The 21,547-nt window shown below is 50.3% G+C and overlaps 1 protein-coding gene across 4 annotated transcripts; it reads left to right on the plus strand.

Moving 5' to 3' along the window:
* The first annotated feature begins 410 nt into the window (after positions 1-410).
* On the plus strand, positions 411-20,768 carry ago4 (argonaute RISC component 4). Of its 4 annotated transcripts, none has more exons than XM_036145710.1 (18): positions 411-603; positions 5,388-5,559; positions 5,645-5,765; positions 6,004-6,185; positions 9,228-9,364; positions 9,673-9,807; positions 9,899-9,986; positions 10,073-10,220; positions 10,362-10,481; positions 10,558-10,719; positions 14,127-14,275; positions 15,282-15,466; positions 15,666-15,825; positions 15,896-16,067; positions 16,157-16,435; positions 16,507-16,608; positions 16,679-16,878; positions 18,194-20,768. In XM_036145710.1, exons 1-18 carry the CDS (start codon positions 585-587, stop codon positions 18,300-18,302), a joined length of 2,640 nt encoding a protein of 879 aa, XP_036001603.1. In that variant the 5' UTR covers positions 411-584; the 3' UTR covers positions 18,303-20,768. The 4 variants fall into 4 exon arrangements, with proteins under 4 accessions (XP_036001603.1, XP_036001604.1, XP_036001605.1 ...); XM_036145711.1 differs by having other exon boundaries at positions 14,142-14,275; XM_036145712.1 differs by having other exon boundaries at positions 10,558-10,686.
* Positions 20,769-21,547: the final 779 nt, after the last annotated feature.

Below are 21,547 nucleotides of genomic sequence, written 5' to 3' on the forward strand. Positions count from 1 at the left end.
AGAACCTAAAATCCACCAGTCGCTGCCTTGTTTTATTTGCTCAGCAGGTTTTTATCTGTGTTGCCCCTGAAATATTACAGATAGGAAAGATTTGGGTTTAATTCAAGCTTCGATTTACATACGCAGTTTACTGTGTTTGACATATTAAGCCTTAAAGCAACAACTTAAAGGTTTCTGTTGTTTCCGTTTTGTTGTTCCTTTGATGTCCTGTAAAACACTTTGTTAGCAATAAACCTGCCTTTATTTTTATCTTCCACTTTTTTGATTACTGATTAAATGCATCTGCGTTCCGAGTCGCGTCTCATGATACAAGGTTCAAGCTTTTATCGGAACATCAAGTTTGCTTCTTCAAAGTGCGCTGCCCCGTCTTTACGCATGCGCACAATCGCTGGAAAGCTGCACATGCGCAGCTCAACGCCCCCAGCAGTAGCAACGGTGAGTCCGTCAGCAGCAGGCAGCGGAGCGGAGCGTCCATCTCCAGTTTTCTCTAATACGACACCTCCAGCCTCGACATACCGCCCCCAATTTCAGCCTCGGTACGGAGCCGCCAGGCCGGGACAGAGACGGAGAGAGAGGCCTCGGCCATGGAAGCGCTCGGACCAGGTGAGACAGCCGCGGAGGAGCGGCGCGGGGCGGGAGGCGTGTGTGGAGGCGGCGCGCTTCACTGGGGGCCGAGGCTGTAGCGCGGCCTCCGCGGAGATCCCCCCGCGGCCTGGACCGTGGTCCCGGGGAGCGTTGGTGTTCGGTGGGGGTGGAGGTGCCCTGCGTGGGGGTGCGTGGGGGTCTCGGCGGGTGGAGCAGCTGGTATTGTTTGTGTCGGAGGGGATTTAACTGGGACCTCCTTCCTTCCTTCCTGCCCTCCTTCCTCCTTCACGCCGTGTTTACGCTGCTGTTTATTCTCGCTCGCCGCTTCTCGCTCCGGCGGCTGCCCTCAAAATGTCGTCGAAAGCCGCCTGGAAACCCCGGAACTCGCGCGTCGCCATCAGGGCAGCCTGTCCGGGTCCGAGAGCCCCGCGACGGGCGGAGAAACAAAATGAAAGCGGGGCTGAAAACACACCGTGATTCTGCGTGGGACCGAGCCAGCGTGCGTGGCTAAGGCTCCGTGTTCTCGGGGTTTGTGCGGGACTGTCAGCGGTTCACGCGCCTGTCCGTGAGCCGGTGCCACGCGCTCGGCGGCGGATGGATGGATGGAGGGAGAGATGGAGGGAGGGATGGCGCTTCTATCGATCCCCTCTGCAGACCAGCTCCATCATAAGCGTCTCCTCTGACATGATAACAAAGACACGCAGGACAAAAACACGCACGCACAGCGCGCAGACGCGGTTATTGTGCGTGAACATCGGTTTGCTGAGTGTCCGCACATCTCAGCCCGTTCCACGGAGAATCCGGCTGTTTTTTAGGGATGTTTGTGGAGGATTTTACCTGCTGCTGCTGGACGTTGCGCAACCAGCCACAGGTGTGCGGTATGGAAAGCCAGAACGGCCAAAAATGTCCACTCACACGGAAGCACCGGCTCCTAATTACCGCATTTTTAGAACTAAGTTTTCATAGTTTGGCCGATCCTGCGACTTGTATATCAAATTTAATCAGTAATTCATCTTGATCAGCATGAACCAAGGAGAAAACATTACCTTCAATAGAGTATCTATCTATCTATCTATCTATCTATCTATCTATAATTGTATTATGATGGAGAGAAATTATTTACCTGACGTAGAAGAGCTGAGTTGAACGAGTCTTCCATAACGAACCAACAACCAGACAGAGATTCTCAACTAAATCAGACGTCTCGGTTTTTCGTTAGAGAAATCTAAATTAAAATGTAACTGAAACATTAACTTATAGACACCAGACTGTCGTGTTTGTTCGTTATTTCCCTGTTCCAGCCTGGATTCACGCAGCGGAGCGTTACCTGGTGCAGCTCCAAGGATCCAGACCCTGATAGAACCGTTATTGGGCCGTGAAGCTAACAGCAGCTAGCGTTAGCTTACAGCTCTGTTGTCTGGGCAGGATATAACTTCTCTAGTTCTATAAAAGTCTGCTGTGACTTTTTTCCTCTTTATGATGCGTTTTTTTGACTGATGCGTCTTATAGTCTGAAAAATATGGTAATATGCTGAGTGTGAGCTGATGACGTGTTGTAACGCCTTCTACCCCCAAAATTAAAGCAGCAAAACATCTGCTTGGTATTTTTTGATTGAATGAAATCATAAGTTTTATGTTTGGTTTTATAAAGTCATGTTGATAAATGGGATTTATGGAGAAATGAACGACTGTGGATGTGTTCCCATGTTGTTTGGTATATTTTTAAATCCTGTAAATCTGATCAGTCGGGGTTCAACTTGAAATGAGTCCTCTCACTGAACGGCACCGTTTGAAAAGAGGAAGTTGGAGGGTTTTATTCTGGGTAATTCTTTGTAGAAAGCAGTGAAAACAGTGTTGCTGAGATGACTCACTACACTCAGAACACTGAAATGAGGAAATTTGATGCCTGCAGAACGCAACATGACCAGAGTGGATATCAATATTGTGATAATCTTAATAAATCAATTAAAGGATTTAGGTTAAAGTTTTCCTTTTTTAAGCCAAAAATAAATCTACGTTGATTTCTGAGACGATGTTGCTGCTCTGAAGTTTGTCTAATCGTGTCCTTCAGACTCTCCCGCTGTCTATTAAATACATTTAAACCACGTTGAGCTGTAGACTGAACCATAGAAACGTCTTTTATGGCGTGTGGTTTGCAGATTGTGGTACGGACATGAAGACAGGAAGCAGAGCGGGACAAGAGGCGCTGAAGACTTTTAGTGGGAGGAGCCAAAATGGACAGGATTAGAAACAAAGCCTGCAGGTTGTTAGAAAACGTTACCATGGTGATAATAATGGTAAATATTGCAATGATGATATCAGGTGCCATATCTGACTATTTTCTTCTTCCCTCTCTGTCTCATCTGGGATAGATTGGCCAGTAATTACTGCTCTCCAGGCCGTTAACGTTAAACGAAGCACACAATGATACTGAGATCACAAAACATTTACTATTTATCACGCAGCCAAATTAATATATTGGAGGCCAGAGGCTGAGATGGTTTGGTCACAGATGTTGGACGTTTCACACGGAGCCGCTAGCAAGACCAGAGTAAACGGTCATAGATGCAGTGAGGAGGTCTGGTAAGAACAGGCTTACCAAAATACGCAATCATTACTAAAAAATAAATTATATAAAGGTATAAGGGACGCGATGCTTAAATGATAGATTCCTCTAAACAAGCCCTAAATTGTCTCCTTCTTATTGGTTCTGCTCTGATTAAGGAAGTTAAGTTTGTCTTATTGTGATTAATCACACTTTTTGTCTTAACCTAAAACAACTGTGTGCCTTTAATAAAACCACTGCGGTAAATATGTGGAGTATTCTCTTGGTATTCAGTCTTTAGCACCATGGCGGTCCTGCTGTGGAGGCCGATAAAGGAGCATCACCTGCATGGCCTCCGGCCCGCCATACTGGGTCCATATATTTACCAATATATATTTATATTTACCGCCATACCGGGTCCATATATTTACCAATATATTTTTATATTTACCGAGGATGTAAAACTGCAACGCACTAAAGGCTCGTTTAGAAGGAGAACCAATTAACAACGAGCTGATCAGGGACTAAATTAGAACCTCCAGCTGAGCAGTGATGGAGTTCTAAACAGTCCTGTTCATTTTCTTTGAGATGAAGATGATTAATCAGGAGTTCTGGTGAGACCCAGACGTTACGCTGCAGCTGATAAACCTGCAGGGAAGCATAAAGACTTGATGTGATGGAGGCGTGTGAAGTCTGGGCTCCTGTTTGCAGAGAGAAGCACCGGGTCAAGGAGCAGAACCTCAGTCTGTGGTTCTAAAGGGTGAACGTATCGTCCTGGTGAACCTCAGTAATCAGCTCTAAGACGCACTGATGATAATAATAATAATAATAATAATAATAATTGAATATGAGTGGTTTACGGCGACCCTCGGCTTCCATCGTTTCATCACACCAGCTGTTAGTGAGATCCTGGGATCCGCCGGGTTCCCCTACAGGGGAAATGCTGAAAAGTCTCAATCTGTTTAAAATTGATTTAAAACGAGGAACTTTACTGGTTTCAGTCGATCAATTTGTCAAAAAAAAATTGTCTCCTGGCCCGTCCACAGGATTGATCCTTTTTCTGAGCTTCTTTGGACTTTTGGACCAGAAATAATTTGTGTTTGAAACATTTCAAAGACTCGGTATCATGGTTCTAGGTTATAGTCAGAAGGTCACACCTGTGGGGCCCTAATTGGCTCGTTAGGGCCCTAATTGGCTCGTTAGGGCCTGTTGGGCTCTGGTTCCACCCTCCACTGGGCTCAGTGTGGCTCGTTGTTGCCGGGTCTGCAGAACCGAGGTAGAACGAGGAACCTGGGGGTCCTTCCTGGTTGCAGGAACATCAGAACCCCTGGATTATCCTAATGGCGGCGCCATCAGCAGCCTGCAGCCTGCGGCGCCCGCTGCAGGCTGCTGATGGCGCCGCAGGCTGCTGATGGCACCGCCATCAGGAACGAGGCCAGCGGGACTCGGTGACCCGGATCATCAGAGCGTTCAGGTCCAAGTGGGACAGAAAGGGTTCTTCTCCGGGTCTGTAGCCCAGCTGGGGGGGGGGGGGGAATCCTGATTGTCTGTGCTCTCGCGCTTCACTGACTAACTGGAGCGTGGCGTCGGGGGGAGCGGGGGGGCTGGACCCCCCCGCTCCCCGGGTTGTCGGTTGGCCGCCTGCTGGCCTGATGACGGCTCACTTTGCTCTGAGACCCGATTGGGTCCCCCCCCCCCCCCCCCCCCCACAGCGTCTACAGTCAGTTAACGTGTAGAACTTCCCAGCACAGTTTATCACCATCAGGTATTCAGCCTGGGACCAGTGGGGGTGTTACCCCCCCCTGGACCCCTGTGTGTGTGTGTGTGTGTGTGGGGGGGGGGCTTTGTCTCCAGCGCTGCAGCGGGCCACGCTGCGTCTAACGGTAATCCCTGCCTGCACGTGGCGGCCCTCCATATGGCCCCGTTATAGTTGGTAGGGCAGCGTTCTGCGGGCGGCGCCGCATGGAGGCCATGGTTCTGCTCTGGTTCTGGTTCTGTCCTGGTTCTGCTCTGGTTCTGGTCGCCCTGTGGTCACCCTGAACGTCACGGCCCACTCAATCCTTCCTGGAGACAAAGCCTCGCCGTTGGTCCCAGAACCTCCATCAGCCCAGAGGGACTCGTCTGCTCAGTTTGGGTCTGCTGGTGGTTCTGTGAGGTTCTGCTGGTGGTTCTAGGAGGTTCTGTCATGTCAGGATTCGTTCTGTCTGTGAGGCTGGACAGGTTTTCAGGTGACTGACGTCCTGTCCTTGCACCCCCAGGCCCGCCCGCCCCCACCTCTCTCTTCCAGCCTCCGCGGCGTCCCGGCCTCGGCACGGTGGGGAAACCCATCCGGCTCCTGGCCAACCACTTCCAGGTGCAGATCCCCAAGATTGACGTCTACCACTACGACATCGAGATCAAGCCGGAGAAACGTCCTCGAAGGGTCAACAGGTGTGTGTGGTGGGGGGGGGGGGGTTGACCCCGGGGGGGGGGGGGTCCACGGGTCGACGGCGCTGACGCTCCGCTTGTCTTCCAGGGAGGTGGTGGACACCATGGTGCGGCACTTCAAGATGCAGATCTTTGGGGACCGGCAGCCGGGCTACGACGGGAAGAGGAACATGTACACGGCACACCCGCTGCCCATCGGGAGGGACCGGGTGAGAACCTCCGTCTAGAGAACCTTAGCCTTCGCTACAGAACCGACCGGATCCGGAACCCACGATGCTGCAGGCTCCCGCTGACGGTGGAACCCTGCAGCATCGCGTCTGATGAACGGTTCCTGATCAGCCTAGAGATCTATACACGCCACCCAACGAGCGGTTCTGCTGCATGGTTCTGTGTGCCGGGTCTGTCCTCCACCTGTCAACTAGAACCTGTCGCTGTGCTGAACCTCAGGTGGATCTGGAGGTGACGCTGCCAGGCGAGGGGAAGGACCAGACCTTCAAGGTGTCCCTGCAGTGGGTGTCTGTGGTCAGCCTCCAGATGCTGCTGGAAGCTCTGTCAGGTCACCTGAACGAGGTTCCTGAGGACTCTGTGCAGGCCCTGGACGTCATCACCCGCCACCTGCCCTCCATGAGGTACGTTCTCTGGGTTCTCTGGGAACCTTAGGTTCACATAAATAAACCTGCCTTAGAACAGGTAACCTTATTTATGTGGAACTACCTTAGAACAGGTAACTTTATTTATATGGAACTGCCTTAGAACAGGTAACTTTATTTATGTGGAACTGCCTTAGAACAGGTAACTTTATTTATGTGGAACTGCCTTAGAACAGGTAACTTTATTTATGTGGAACTGCCTTAGAACAGGTAACTTTATGTGGAGCTGCCTTAGAACAGGTAACTTTATTTATATGGAACTACCTTAGAACAGGTAACTTTATTTATGTGGAACTGCCTTAGAACAGGTAACTTTATTTATGTGGAACTGCCTTAGAACAGGTAACTTTATTTATGTGGAACTGCCTTAGAACAGGTAACTTTATTTATATGGAACTACCTTAGAACAGGTAACTTTATTTATGTGGAACTGCCTTAGAACAGGTAACTTTATTTATGTGGAACTGCCTTAGAACAGGTAACTTTATTTATGTGGAACTGCCTTAGAACAGGTAACTTTATGTGGAGCTGCCTTAGAACAGGTAACTTTATTTATGTGGAACTGCCTCAGAACAGGTAACTTTATTTATGTGGAACTACCTTAGAACAGGTAACTTTATTTATATGGAACTACCTTAGAACAGGTAACTTTATGTGGAACTACCTTAGAACAGGTAACCTTATTTATGTGGAACTGCCTTAGAACAGGTAACTTTATTTATGTGGAACTACCTTAGAACAGGTAACTTTATTTATGTGGAACTGCTTTAGAACAGGTAACTTTATTTATATGGAACTACCTTAGAACAGGTAACTTTATGTGGAACTACCTTAGAACAGGTAACCTTATTTATGTGGAACTGCCTTAGAACAGGTAACTTTATTTATGTGGAACTACCTTAGAACAGGTAACTTTATTTATGTGGAACTGCCTTAGAACAGGTAACTTTATTTATGTGGAACTACCTTAGAACAGGTAACTTTATTTATGTGGAACTGCTTTAGAACAGGTAACTTTATGTGGAACTACCTTAGAACAGGTAACTTTATTTATGTGGAACTACCTTAGAACAGGTAACTTTATTTATATGGAACTACCTTAGAACAGGTAACTTTATGTGGAACTACCTTAGAACAGGTAACCTTATTTATGTGGAACTACCTTAGAACAGGTAACCTTATTTATGTGGAACTGCCTTAGAACAGGTAACTTTATTTATGTGGAACTACCTTAGAACAGGTAACTTTATTTATGTGGAACTGCCTTAGAACAGGTAATTTTATTTATGTGGAAGTACCTTAGAACAGGTAACTTTATTTATGTGGAACTGCCTTAGAACAGGTAACTTTATTTATGTGGAACTGCCTTAGAACAGGTAACTTTATTTATGTGGAACTACCTTATTACAGGTAACTTTATTTATATGGAACTACCTTAGAACAGGTAACTTTATTTATGTGGAACTGCCTTTGAACAGGTAACTTTATTTATGTGGAACTACCTTAGAACAGGTAACTTTATTTATGTGGAACTGCCTTAGAACAGGTAACTTTATTTATGTGGAACTGCCTTAGAACAGGTAACTTTATTTATGTGGAACTGCCTTAGAACAGGTAACTTTATGTGGAACTACCTTAGAACAGGTAACTTTATTTATGTGGAACTGCCTTAGAACAGGTAACTTTATTTATGTGGAACTGCCTTAGAACAGGTAACTTTATTTATGTGGAACTGCCTTAGAACAGGTAACTTTATGTGGAACTACCTTAGAACAGGTAACTTTATTTATGTGGAACTGCCTTAGAACAGGTAACTTTATTTATGTGGAACTGCCTTAGAACAGGTAACTTTATTTATGTGGAACTGCCTTTGAACAGGTAACTTTATTTATGTGGAACTACCTTAGAACAGGTAACTTTATTTATGTGGAACTGCCTTAGAACAGGTAACTTTATTTATGTGGAACTGCCTTAGAACAGGTAACTTTATTTATGTGGAACTGCCTTAGAACAGGTAACTTTATGTGGAACTACCTTAGAACAGGTAACTTTATTTATGTGGAACTGCCTTAGAACAGGTAACTTTATTTATGTGAAACTGCCTTAGAACAGGTAACTTTATTTATGTGGAACTGCCTTAGAACAGGTAACTTTATTTATGTGGAACTGCCTTAGAACAGGTAACTTTATTTATGTGGAACTGCCTTAGAACAGGTAACTTTATTTATGTGGAACTGCCTTAGAACAGGTAACTTTATTTATGTGGAACTGCCTTTGAACAGGTAACTTTATGTGGAACTACCTTAGAACAGGTAACTTTATTTATGTGGAACTGCCTTAGAACAGGTAACTTTATTTATGTGGAACTACCTTAGAACAGGTAACTTTATTTATGTGGAACTACCTTAGAACAGGTAACTTTATATGGAACTGCCTTAGAACAGGTAACTTTATTTATGTGAAACTGCCTTAGAACAGGGTCTCTGGCCCGGCGGTTCTCGTCTCACTACATTTGTTTCTTATTGTTGATTATTGTTGAGGGCGGGGCCTCCCATAGGTAGCAGGGTGGGGCTTCTCTCAGGGGGCGGGGCCTCGGGTAGCGGGGCGGGGCCTCCCTCAGGGGGCGGGGCCGAACATTCCCAGCTGATGCTTTCAGGAACCGTGGGAACTGGGAATGTCTTCCTGGCGTCAGCGATCTCCTGCTTTGAATGCCTGGTTCTGAAAACATGCAGCTCCTCTGTTCCTGTCAACAAACACCACAAATCTCAGTGAAAAGTGATGATGATGATGAATCTTCATCGCTTAAAGCGGCGGAACCGACCGCAGCGGTGCCGGTTCCCACAGTGTAAAAAAACAACCATAGAACTAAAGTTCTGGACATTTCTCAGTTTAAAATAATGTAGTTATTTATTTTTTAGCTTTTTGACCCAAATGTATCTCCATACGGCGTCTGATTGCACTCGTTAACTGCTGCCTCCCAGACGCGCGGCGTGTTCTGACGGTGTGAATGCCCCCCCCCAGGTACACGCCCGTGGGCCGCTCCTTCTTCTCCCCTCCGGAGGGCTACTACCATCCTCTGGGCGGAGGCAGGGAGGTGTGGTTCGGCTTCCACCAGTCCGTCCGTCCTGCCATGTGGAACATGATGCTCAACATCGACGGTAGGCTCATCCCTCTGGAGGCGGGCCGGCTGGTTCTGGTCCAACAGAACCCTTCATGTGCAGATTCATTCAGATCAAAGTTCTGCCTCGACCGTTGATGGGAAAACATCGCTCAGATTATTATTATTATTATTATTAATATTATTTATTATTATTATTATTATTTATTATTATTATTATTATTATTATTATTATTATTATTATTATTATTATTATTATTATTATTATTATTATTATTATTATTATTATTATTATTATTATTAATAACCCAGTTAATTATGTGGCCGTTGCTCTGCTCCTCTCCGCAGTCTCGGCCACGGCCTTCTACCGCGCCCAGCCTGTCATCGAGTTCATGTGCGAGGTGCTGGACATCCAGAACATCAACGAGCAGACCAAACCCCTGACCGACTCCCAGAGGGTCAAGTTCACCAAGGAGATCAGAGGCGAGCGCATCGCCGCCGCTGGCAGCATCAGCAGCATCATCCAGGTGTGTGGGCGTGGCCCAGCAGTAACCGCCTCTCTCTGCACCAGCAGGTCTGAAGGTGGAGGTGACGCACTGCGGCCAGATGAAGAGGAAGTACCGCGTGTGCAACGTGACGCGCCGACCCGCCAGCCACCAAACGTAACCCCCCCCCCCCCGTCTCCGTCGCTTGTTGCCGGTTCCCCTCCTCCTCCTCCTCCTCACAGAGGTGCGCTGTTCTCCCACAGGTTCCCCCTGCAGCTGGAGAACGGCCAGGCCATGGAGTGCACGGTGGCCCAGTACTTCAAGCAGAAGTACAGCCTGCAGCTCAAGTACCCTCACCTGCCCTGCCTGCAGGTGGGCCAGGAGCAGAAGCACACCTACCTTCCTCTGGAGGTGAGACGGTCTTCCTCTGCGGCTCCTCTGCGGCTCCTCGCCGTGCTCCTCGCCGTGCTCCTCGCCGTGCTCCTCGCCGTGCTCCTCGCCGTGCTCCTCGCCGTGCTCCTGCTGGCTGACTGACCCTGCTCTCCTCTCCAGGTGTGCAACATCGTGGCGGGTCAGCGCTGCATCAAGAAGCTCACGGACAACCAGACGTCCACCATGATCAAAGCCACGGCGCGCTCCGCCCCCGACCGGCAGGAGGAGATCAGCCGCCTGGTGAGGCTGCGGGGAAACGGGCCGGCGTCCTGCCGCGGGTGGCGGCTCTAACCTTCCTCCTGCTCCTCTTCCTCAGGTCAAAAGCAACAGCATGGTCGGGGGCCCGGACCCCTACCTGAAGGAGTTCGGCATCGTGGTGCACAACGACATGACGGAGGTGACGGGGCGTGTCCTCCCAGCGCCCATGCTGCAGTATGGGGGCCGGGTGAGTACAGACACAGGGCGGGACTGTGGCAGGGTGAGTACCGGGCCGGGGGCACGGGGCGGGGGGGCGTGGGGTCTAACGTCGGGGGGGTTCCAGGCTTTCAGCGGCCAAGCCGACCGGAACCAGAACTGTAGGCCGTCAGATTCTGATGCAGCCGGAACCTGGAACCCCCCCGATGTTCTGGTCCGGGTCGGACCTCCGCAGCCTCGGGTCTTTAGCTTCTCTCACAGCTCTGCTCCGGGCCCAGCGGTTCCTCTCAGAGGGTTCCTTCAGTTCAATCACAGCTGTGACTTCAGTTCTTCCATCTGAGCGCAGAACGTCGCAGAACGTTGGCTCGTCCAGGATGATCCGGTTCTTCCTGGTCTGGGCAGCCGGTGTAGGTACCAGATCGACTGCGAGGTCTGCGCTTCTCCATGACGTCTATATACGGCAACTCAACTCAAACAAACTACATGACGCCCGCGGTCTCCATTTGTTACAAATCAGTTTTATTTTGCTAATTTACAGTTATTTTCCTGTAAATTAGTCGAGGCATGAAAACTTTTAACATCATTTTGGAATACTTGTGTGGTAGTCTGACAATTTAATCGGTAATTTTGCGGGATCAATGTTACAACCTAAGAGAAATTTCATTCCTCCAATTTTTTTTTTAAGTTGTGAAGGGAAACTAAACCATAAACTCATTTCATTTTTAATAAAAGTCAGCAGCCAAATTTAATTTTATCACGGCATTCGTCGCTTTAAAATCAATAACGTTCATTCCTCCTTTTTGTACTGATGATGTTCTTTCTGATCACATGTTTTTTTTATTATTCCAGATAAAATTGTGATGAATTTGATTATTTTTTTTATTGTGGTATTTGGTACATTTAAGATATATGCTGGATAAATTAGTCTGGCTATCCCTTCCATTTTTGTCAACAATATTCTTCCAAACTTTGAGCCAATTGTCAAATATTTGTTGGTTTTTTGTAAAATGCCTTGAGTATTTGTTGAAGCTTTTGAGAAAAAGAAACCGCTAAATTAACTTAATAAAATTAATTTGTTACAAATGCAGACCGCGGGCTCTATGTAGTTTGTTTGAGTGGCGTTGCCATAATGTGACGTCATCAGGAGGCGCAGGGACCGCGGAGAATTTCTTCGTAAAATTGTCCGTTTACAAACCGCAATCCCGCTCTCTAATAAAACCTACACCCCGCTATAATTACTTTAGTAAGTTGTCCAGACCAATTACAATATTTTGCATAATTGAGCAAACGTTAAACCAATCATGTATAGTGACGTCATCAGAAGGCACCGGGCCCGGGTCGATCTGGTACCTACAGCGGCGCCGATCAGGAGAGACGTTTCTGACATCCAGACGATGTTTAGTCGTTCTTCACGGTCAGAAGTTCATCTGAGAGATTAAAGATCTTCTCACACAGGCTGACTGGACTGAAACTGATCCAGATGTTCCCTCTGCTGTGGTTCTGAAGCTCTGAGCTCTTACAGGCTGCAAAGAACCGACGACCCAATCCAGGCGACGGCGTCGTCCTGAGGCTCAGCTGTCTCTGCAGACCAACCAACATGGTGGACGTGTTGCAGCTGAAATGAGTGTTGGTTTGGTCCTGGTGTCGCCACAGCCAGTCCAGAATCCTCCAGAATCTGAGCGGCGCTTCTGGACCGGCCTTCATGACCCACAGTCACTTTTCACGCGCTGTTACACGACCACAGCTTAGAGAAGATGGAGGACTTCACCCTGTGCTCAGATCATCTCAGATTAGCAGCTGCAATCTGAATCAACAGCTTTTATTATTATAGATTATAAATCTGCAGACTGCGTCTTGATGCTGTGTTCCATTTTAAACTACGTAGCTCAGAGTTTGGAGGGATTTAAACATTTTCTAGAGCAGACTGAAGGGACCTGCTGGGTCACATGTTCAGCACCGCCGGCTCCACCAGGGACGTCATGTTTCGCTTCTTCCATCTAAATGTGCTTTAGGAGAGGAAGCCTTCAGCAGCTTTACAGAGGAACACAGTCCATCACCAGCAGATATGAACTGAGTCAGTTGGTGGGAATTACTGCACCCGCTCTAAATTTATCACCTTATAGGCCACCGACGTCTCCCTGGTGGCCGTTAGATAAAATGCTGGTTTAAAGTGAGAGAAGAAAAGACTCGATGAGCTGCTGAGATCTCTGGATCTCCAACCAGCTGCTTATGGACACGCTGCAGGAAGAGCTGCTTTCTGCAGCGTGTCCAATCACAGATCAGAGTAAATCAACCTGACATCTCATCATCCAATCACAGATCAGAGTAATTCAGCCTCACATCTCATCATCCAATCACAGATCAGAGTAATTCAGCCTCACATCCTGTCATCCAATCACAGATCAGAGTAATTCAGCCTCACATCTCATCATCCAATCACAGATCAGAGTAAATTAGCCTCACATTCTGTCATCCAATCAGATCAGAGTAATTCAGCCATCAGCCAATCAGAGGTCAGAGTAATTCAGCCTCACATCTCATCATCCAATCACAGATCAGAGTAAATTAGCCTCACAGTCCGTTATCCAATCACAGATCAGAGTAAATTAGCCTCACAGTCCGTTATCCAATCACAGATCAGAGTAATTCAGCCTCACAGTCCGTTATCCAATCACAGATCAGAGTAATTCAGCCTCACATCTCATCATCCAATCACAGATCAGAGTAAATTAGCCTCACATCCTGTCGTCCAATCACAGATCAGAGTAGTTCAGCCACACATATCATCATCCAATCACAGATCAGAGTAAATTAGCCTCACATCTCATCTACCAATCACAGATCAGAGTAAATTAGCCTCACATCCTGTCATCCAATCACAGATCAGAGTAATTCAGCCACACATATCATCATCCAATCACAGATCAGAGTAAATTAGCCTGCCATCCTGTCATCCAATCAGAGTAATTGAGCTGGTTTGGGATTCATTGATTGTGTGGAAGGAGACTAATGATGTGTTTATGACAGGAGGACTCGACTCCCAGCAGGAACACCCCCCCCCCCCCCCCAGCTTCCTGGTTTCTACTTGAAATCCAACTTTTCACCGTCACAGAAAAACTTTTTTTATCTGCATAAAGTCGGCTGATGTGAAACATGAGGCGGTTCTCTGGGTGTCCTGCTGGGTTCTGGTCGGATCCTCCTCCAGTGAAATGCTTTAATCAGGAGCTTTTCCCATTCCTGGCACCACTAGAAGTGGATAAACCTTTAACTTTGTGTGCCTGGTTGCATGTGGACCGCTGATGGAGAAGCTGATGGAGAAGATGATGGAGAAGCTTCATCATCTTCTCCATCAGCTGCTCCATCAGCGGTTGCCTCACGCCGTCAGACCTCGTCTCTCCTGCCTGTCGGCTCAGCTGGTGGTGGTAGTGTGTGTGGCGGCTCTTCCACGCAGAGGGTTGACTAAGAGTGTAGGGACTCTCTCCGCAGAACAAGACGGTGGCCACGCCCAACCAGGGCGTGTGGGACATGAGGGGGAAGCAGTTCTACGCCGGCATAGAGATCAAGGTGTGGGCCGTGGCCTGCTTCGCCCCGCAGAAGCAGTGCCGGGAGGACCTGCTCAAGTGAGTCACGTCTCTGGACCCGCTTCCTTTCAGAGGCTGCGCCGGTGCTGCCCCTACATGTTTCTGTTCCTCTGCCCCTTTAAAAGTCAGAAATCAGCAGTAAGTCGCGTCCCGTTATGAATCAGCCACGTCTCGATGCGTCGGAACCAGACTTCGTCTCCTGCTGCAGCGTACCAATCAAATCTGAAAAGTGTGGCGTGCATTTATATTTGGCGTTACGTAGAACCCTGTAGAACCTCCTCTGTTGTCTCCAACAGCTTTGAACGTCTACAGAAGGTTTTACGCCCATCTGCTGAAAACCTCTCCTGCTCAGCCAGATTGGATGGAGAACATCTGAGAACATCAGTTTTCCATTCCCAGCTGGGATCAGGCCCGGGCTTTGACTAGGCCATTCTAGTACATCTGCTCTGATCTAAACCCTCCATAACATGTTCAGGGTGGTTCTCCTGCTGGAAGCTGAACCTCCACCCTAGTCTCAGGTCTGCAGCTGCCAACAGGTTCTACCTCCAGGGTTCTACCTCCAGGGTTCTCCTCCAGGGTTCTCCTCCAGGGTTCTCCTGGAGCTCCCCATCAGCTTGGAGCTGCTGCCCACAGCATGATGCTGCCACCACCATGCTTCACAGTGAGGATGGTGTGTTGGGGCTACAGGTCCATAAAGATCTGGGCCCACATTCACAAAGAACCCTGAGACTAAAAGCAGCTCTCAGTGACGTTTTAGCAAGATAAACGTTCTTCTCAAAGCGCCTCAGGCCTTCAGAGAGCTGCTAGAAAAAATAAACATTTGTCGTCTCAGCAGCTCTGAGGTCTGACCTGCTGTAGCTGGACCAGAACCTCCTCCCTGACCCGTCTGCTGGGTCTCCATGATCTTCTCTGATGTTCCCTGAAGAACTGTGACTGAATAATTTTCTCGGTTCTCTGCCACGTCGGTTTGGTTCCTTAGCATAGAACCCATCAGGGTTTGTGTCTGTCTCATGGTTCCTGGTTGCTAACGTGTGGCTGTTGGCAGGAGCTTCACCGACCAGCTGAGGAAGATCTCTAAGGACGCTGGCATGCCCATCCAGGGCCAGCCGTGCTTCTGTAAATACGCGCAGGGCGCCGACAGCGTGGAGCCCATGTTCAAACACCTGAAGATGTCCTACGTGGGTCTGCAGCTGATCGTGGTCATCCTGCCTGGGAAGACGCCCGTCTACGGTAGGGGGCGGGGCTTTCTGTGTGGGCGGGGCTTTCTGTGTGGGCGGGGCTTTCTGTGTGGGCGGGTCTTTCTGTGTGGGCGGGTCTTTCTGTGTGGGCGGGTCTTTCTGTGTGGGCGGGTCTTTCTGTGGGGGCGGGGCTTTCTGTGTGGGCGGGGCCGTGGTGACGTAGCGGTGATGTAACGGTGACGTGTCTGCAGCGGAGGTGAAGCGGGTCGGGGACACGCTGCTGGGCATGGCCACCCAGTGCGTCCAGGTGAAGAACGTGGTGAAGACGTCTCCTCAGACGCTGTCCAACCTCTGCCTGAAGATCAACGCCAAGCTGGGAGGCATCAACAACGTCCTGGTTCCCCATCAGAGGTCCGTATCGGCTCGGTCGGCTGGTTCTGACCCGTCGGTTCTGTTCCTAACCCGTCTGCTCCCGGCCCAGGCCCTCCGTGTTCCAGCAGCCCGTCATCTTCCTCGGCGCCGACGTCACGCACCCTCCGGCGGGCGACGGGAAGAAGCCGTCCATCGCAGCGGTGGTGGGGAGCATGGACGGCCACCCCAGCAGATACTGCGCCACCGTCCGGGTCCAGACGTCCCGGCAGGACACGTCCCAGGTAGCTCCGGTTCTGCCGGGTTCTGCCGGCCCCCAGAACCCCCCCCCCCCCCCCCCCCTCCGTCGCTCAGACCTGTGCTTCCTCTGCAGGAGCAGCTCTTCAGCCAGGAGGTCATCCAGGATCTGACCAACATGGTGCGGGAGCTGCTGATCCAGTTCTACAAGTCGACCCGCTTCAAGCCCACGCGGATCATCTATTACCGCGGCGGCGTGTCCGAGGGCCAGATGAAGCAGGTGGCGTGGCCGGAGCTGATCGCCATCAGGAAGGCCTGCATCAGCCTGGAGGAGGACTACAGGCCCGGCATCACCTACATCGTGGTCCAGAAGCGCCACCACACCCGCCTCTTCTGCTCCGACAAGGCGGAGAGGGTGAGTGTGAGCCTCCTGAGCCGCGGCTCTGTCTGCGCGCCCCGGCTCACTGCGATCCGATTGGTCCGCAGGTGGGGAAGAGCGGCAACGTCCCGGCCGGCACCACGGTGGACAGCACCATCACGCACCCGTCCGAGTTCGACTTCTACCTGTGCAGCCACGCTGGGATTCAGGTGAGCCGCCGCGCCGCCTGCAGGTGAGACGCTGGAGCTGCCGTGTGACTAACCGACCTTTGACCCCCAGGGAACCAGCCGGCCGTCCCACTACCACGTCCTGTGGGACGATAACTGCTTCACGGCGGACGAGCTGCAGCTGCTCACCTACCAGCTGTGCCACACCTACGTGCGCTGCACCCGCTCCGTCTCCATCCCCGCGCCGGCCTACTACGCCCGGCTGGTGGCCTTCCGCGCGCGCTACCACCTGGTGGACAAGGACCACGACAGGTGAGGCCGCCCCGGGGCTCTTTCAAAATAAAAGCTGCTTGTCGTGCGTGCCGGCCGATCACCGGAGGGTCAGACCCGTACGGGCAGAACTTACCGGTTCACCAGAACCGTGTTGGTCCGTTTTAGCTAAATGAACATTTTCTATATATATCAAGAAGCCCCTAAAATGTAAATGTTGGCGCGTATTTATATTTACGGTCCAACAGCTGCTCTCTTTCACATTTTCATGCCTTCAGCGTCACAAACTCACGTTTTAACGCCATCAGAGCAAACCGTAAGAATCTGACGGATTTGCTGCTGTAGTGTTTCTACGTGTACGTTTCTGGTCAGAAGACGGCTGAGCAGCTGGTGTTGCTCTTTAATCTTCTAAAGCTCTGCTGCTGGCCTGCAGGCTCAGAACAGAGCGTTTCCACCCAGACATGTCGGGGCTCCAGAGAACGCTTCGTTTACGGCTCTAAGAGTCAGCCTGAGGTAGAGAACCAGACTACAGGCAGGAGAGACCCGTACCGACCTGCCCTGACGGCGCTAACGTGGTAGCATGTAGGCTAAGGCGTTAGCACGTAGGCTAAGGCGTTAGCATGTAGGCTAAGGCGTTAGCATGTAGGCTAAGGCGTTAGCATGTAGGCTAAGGCGTTAGCATGTAGGCTAAGGCGTTAGCGCGTAGGCTAAGCTGTTAGCGCGTAGGCCAAGGCGTTAGCGCGTAGGCCAAGGCGTTAGCATGTAGGCCAAGGCGTTAGCATGTAGGCCAAGGCGTTAGCACGTAGGCTAAGGCGTTGGCGCGTAGGCTAAGGCGTTGGCGCGTAGGCTAAGGCGTTGGCGCGTAGGCTAAGGCGTTGGCGCGTAGGCTAAGGCGTTGGCGCGTAGGCTAAGGGCGTCGGGGCGTAGGCTAAGGGCGTCGGGGCGTAGGCTAAGGGCGTCGGGGCGTAGGCTAAGGGCGTCGGGGCGTAGGCTAAGGGCGTCGGGGCGTAGGCTAAGGGCGTCGGGGCGTAGGCCAAGGCGTCGGGGCGTAGGCTAAGGCGTCGGCGCGTAGGCTAAGGCGTCGGCGCGTAGGCTAAGGCGTCGGCGCGTAGGCTAAGGCGTTGGCGCGTAGGCCAAGGCGTTGGCGCGTAGGCCAAGGCGTTGGCGCGTAGGCCAAGGCGTTGGCGCGTAGGCCAAGGCGTTGGCGCGTAGGCCAAGGCGTTGGCGCGTAGGCCAAGGCGTTGGCGCGTAGGCTAACGGCAGGCGTCTCCAGACACCCAGGGCTGTGAATACTATTGCTGATGTTTGGGGTGCAGCAGATTTCTTCTCCTCTGACCTGATCTTCCTGTGCTTGCAGCGCCGAAGGCAGCCACGTGTCGGGTCAGAGCAACGGCCGGGACCCCCAGGCGCTGGCCAAGGCCGTCCAGATCCACTATGACACCCAGCACACCATGTACTTTGCCTGAGCGGCGCCTCCTGGGGACCTTCTCTCTCTTTCTCTCATCTCTGTCCTTCTTCTTCATCATCTTGATTTTCCGACTCGGCACCAAAGCGGCTCGGACCAGAACCCGCAGCGGGTTCCCGGGACGCCTTCCAGCCGGCGCTCCCGCCGGGCCGCCTTTTCTCAACCAGCAATCTGGCACTGCGGGCCTGCAGGGCCCCCATGCACAAGCGAAAAAACAAAAACAAACCCCACACACACAAACGACAAGTCGAGCCATTGCTTTGAGTTTGTTTTTGTTTTTTCCTCTATGAATGTCTGCACTCGTGTGTTTGTAAGAACCTGGGAGCGGCGGAGCGCGGCGGCGGCGGTGGAGCGCGGCGCCGCCTCCGCCGCTCCCCAGCTAAGCAGGACTCTGATCTACTTTACCTCAAAGCCCCGCGGGGCCACATCTGTCACAAGGTCTGGGGTTTGTTGGGTGGTGGGAGGGAGGCGGAGGGGCTCGACCTTTTCAGAATGAAATATTATATATATTATATTTTTCCTTTTTATGAGTGTGTGTTGAACCTTGTTCTCCTTCTCGGTCTCTTAAAGCGAGGTGACGTGTCCAGCTCCCCTCATCTGTGCGTGTGCTGCTGCTGTGTGCGTGTTTGATGGCAGACCACTGAACTGTAAAGGGAAAGGAGGACAGAACTGCTGTAAATGCCTCAGATGACTTGTTTTATACTCACAGCTACAGGACATATAAGCATATATTTACACCTGCAGAGCGGCGCCTCCCGGAGGCGGCGCAGGGTATCTGTAGGGCCTCGCTCGGCTCTGGTGTGTAGCAGGGGGGGCGTGCAGTCGGACCTGAAGGTGGCGCTGCAGGACTGGCTTCAGGCCTGGTTTATTGCACTGACCCCGGGGCGCGCGGCGAACCGAGGGCACTCTATCAGTCTCTTTATGCATTTCTACACTCAACAAAGCAGATTTGTAAAAGTTTAATATAAAGCATCTGGTGGTTATCTTAAAGCTGTTGTTTAGAGCGCGTAGTTTACCCTCGATGTCGTTGTTGTTGTTTCTTGTTGTCGATGTTACTGTTGTGATGATGTTTTCCCGGCTGGCGCCAGACGGCTCGCCGCGGTTTTAATCTTTTATTTGTAGCATTCTGGTTAACGGTGAGGAGGAGGAGGACGGATTCATGCTTCCTCTCATGTGATTGGCTCAGTGTAGCAGCTTCCGATCGGATCGATGGAGACAATCAGGACCGGAGGGACGGATTTTAAACCTTTTTACTGTTTGTATTGAAGTAAACCGTCATAAAGTCTGTTTTAACAGTGTTTGCTTCATCAGTTTTATTTTAAAACACTGGACTACATGAGCACTGCATTAATGCCAGTGGAGCCCCCTGGTGGTGGGAGTGGAGCAGAGGGGTCGGTGTGCACGCCTCATCCAGGTGGGGGCGCTCGGTGGAAACGCTTTTGTAATAAACCGCCCGTAAAGCTGCAGGTTTACTATGAATGAGTTTGAGCACCTTCCTGTTGGCGGCGTGCACGCTGGCGGCTAACGGGCAGCGGCGGCGGGGGGGCGGGGCTAGCCTCACGGATTGGCGGATCGCTCGCAGAGCAATATGAACCTCGATCAAACGAAGCGATGATGAGTGTCCTGGTGGCGTGCGGCGGTTTCCTGTGCTCTGATCTTTGGCGCTTTGGGTTTTCTTTGCTCGTATCAATCAGTGGGGATGTGCATTTGGTGGAGTAGTTGTGTAGCTTTAGGCCGTTTCCTTTAACGCGTAGATTTGCTCGCCTGCATGCTGGAGTATCGTCCTTTTCAGAACTATTAAAACCTTTTGAATCATATTTATTATAAGAAAAGATCTAAAGTTTATCAGTTTAGTGGGACTGTTTCTAGTCTAGCAATATCTGTCCCGTCTCGGCTCCTCTGTGGGGGGGAGGCGCGATTCTTTGCGACGTGTTCAGATCCAAACGAGGTACTTTGATCAAACGTGGACCCGTTAAAGAGCCGAGCCTCCCCTCTGTGCCGGGTCGCAGGAGAACAGGACCGCTGCCCTGGGCTCTCAGCCTGTGGCCACGCCTCCTGTTCAATGGTGCGGTCCAGCGGCACCGACGGCAGCGGGGCCGGTTTTTAACCTTTTTAAAGAAGTTCCCTGATTGTTTGTGGCCCGTTTTAACAGGAGAGCATGAATTATTTTGAATTCCTCTCACTTTGATATCTGTTTATATCTCGATGGATTTGTAATTTTGTGTATCGTGCATTTCATTTTGTTTTTACCTCTTTGGTTCCTGCTTGGGGGGGATTTGTTAAAGTTCTGAGTGAAGGGTTGCCACGTCAGAGCGGTGCGGTTCTGTTTGGTTAGGAGAGCAGAAGGCCATTCACTTATTATAATTATTATTATAATTAATATTATGTGACATGTTATTTTTTTTAGCCTGCAGGGAAATCTTGTGTTTATGTGCAAAGTAATAAATTGGTATTTTAAGCCCTTGAAGTCGCTGTGGTCATTTGTCCAGTTTTACTCTAGAGAAACGATACGCAGTGCTGAAGGTGTTAAAGGCAAGTACAGAAGAAATGAGTATATAAAACAATTAGGTTGATCTGCTTTAAATAGATCAATATCAGGAGATCCAGTTGCCTCCAGCTGTTGAATAAAGCAACAAAGAGCTGCCAGATGTGAACACGATATTATTTTCTGCATAAGAAGCTGAAACCTGTCATAAAAAATAGAAAAATGAAAGTTTAAAACAAAGGTTTGAGCTGATGTGTGGAAGGAGCTGCTCCATCGGGGGAACCTGCTCCGGGTTCCACCAACTGAGGACGCTGCCAGGACAGAAATGAAGGACGGGGAGACGTTTGGACCGGAGAGGACGCCTCAGTTTACAGATATGAAGGTTTTTGTTTCAGTGTAAAATAACCAAAGAAATATTCTAAGCTGTGCAAGAAAAAATAAGTCTCCAAGTAAACAGGCAGCGGGCTTTCCACAAACATTTCTGAGGGAACGGGTCGCCCTCAGGAGCCCAGAACTCCAGCCTGGTTCTGTGAAGCTCTCTGGTTCCTAAATGTCCCCAGGCAGCGTTTTTATAACAAACTATGAGGAACCCGCAGGAAGTGGTCGACCACGTCAGCTGATGGCGCCGAGGAGCTTCCACTTAAAGTCCAGCCCGTATCCTGAGGTCCTCAGCAGAACCTGGTGCTGGTGCTGGCCTGAGGACCCACAGACGGGCCCTTTGGACCGAGCTTTTAACAGGAACTCAATGTAACCGGGTGGTT

This window comes from Fundulus heteroclitus, chromosome 13 (assembly GCF_011125445.2).
Source record: "Fundulus heteroclitus isolate FHET01 chromosome 13, MU-UCD_Fhet_4.1, whole genome shotgun sequence".
NCBI classification, from domain to species: domain Eukaryota; kingdom Metazoa; phylum Chordata; class Actinopteri; order Cyprinodontiformes; family Fundulidae; genus Fundulus; species Fundulus heteroclitus.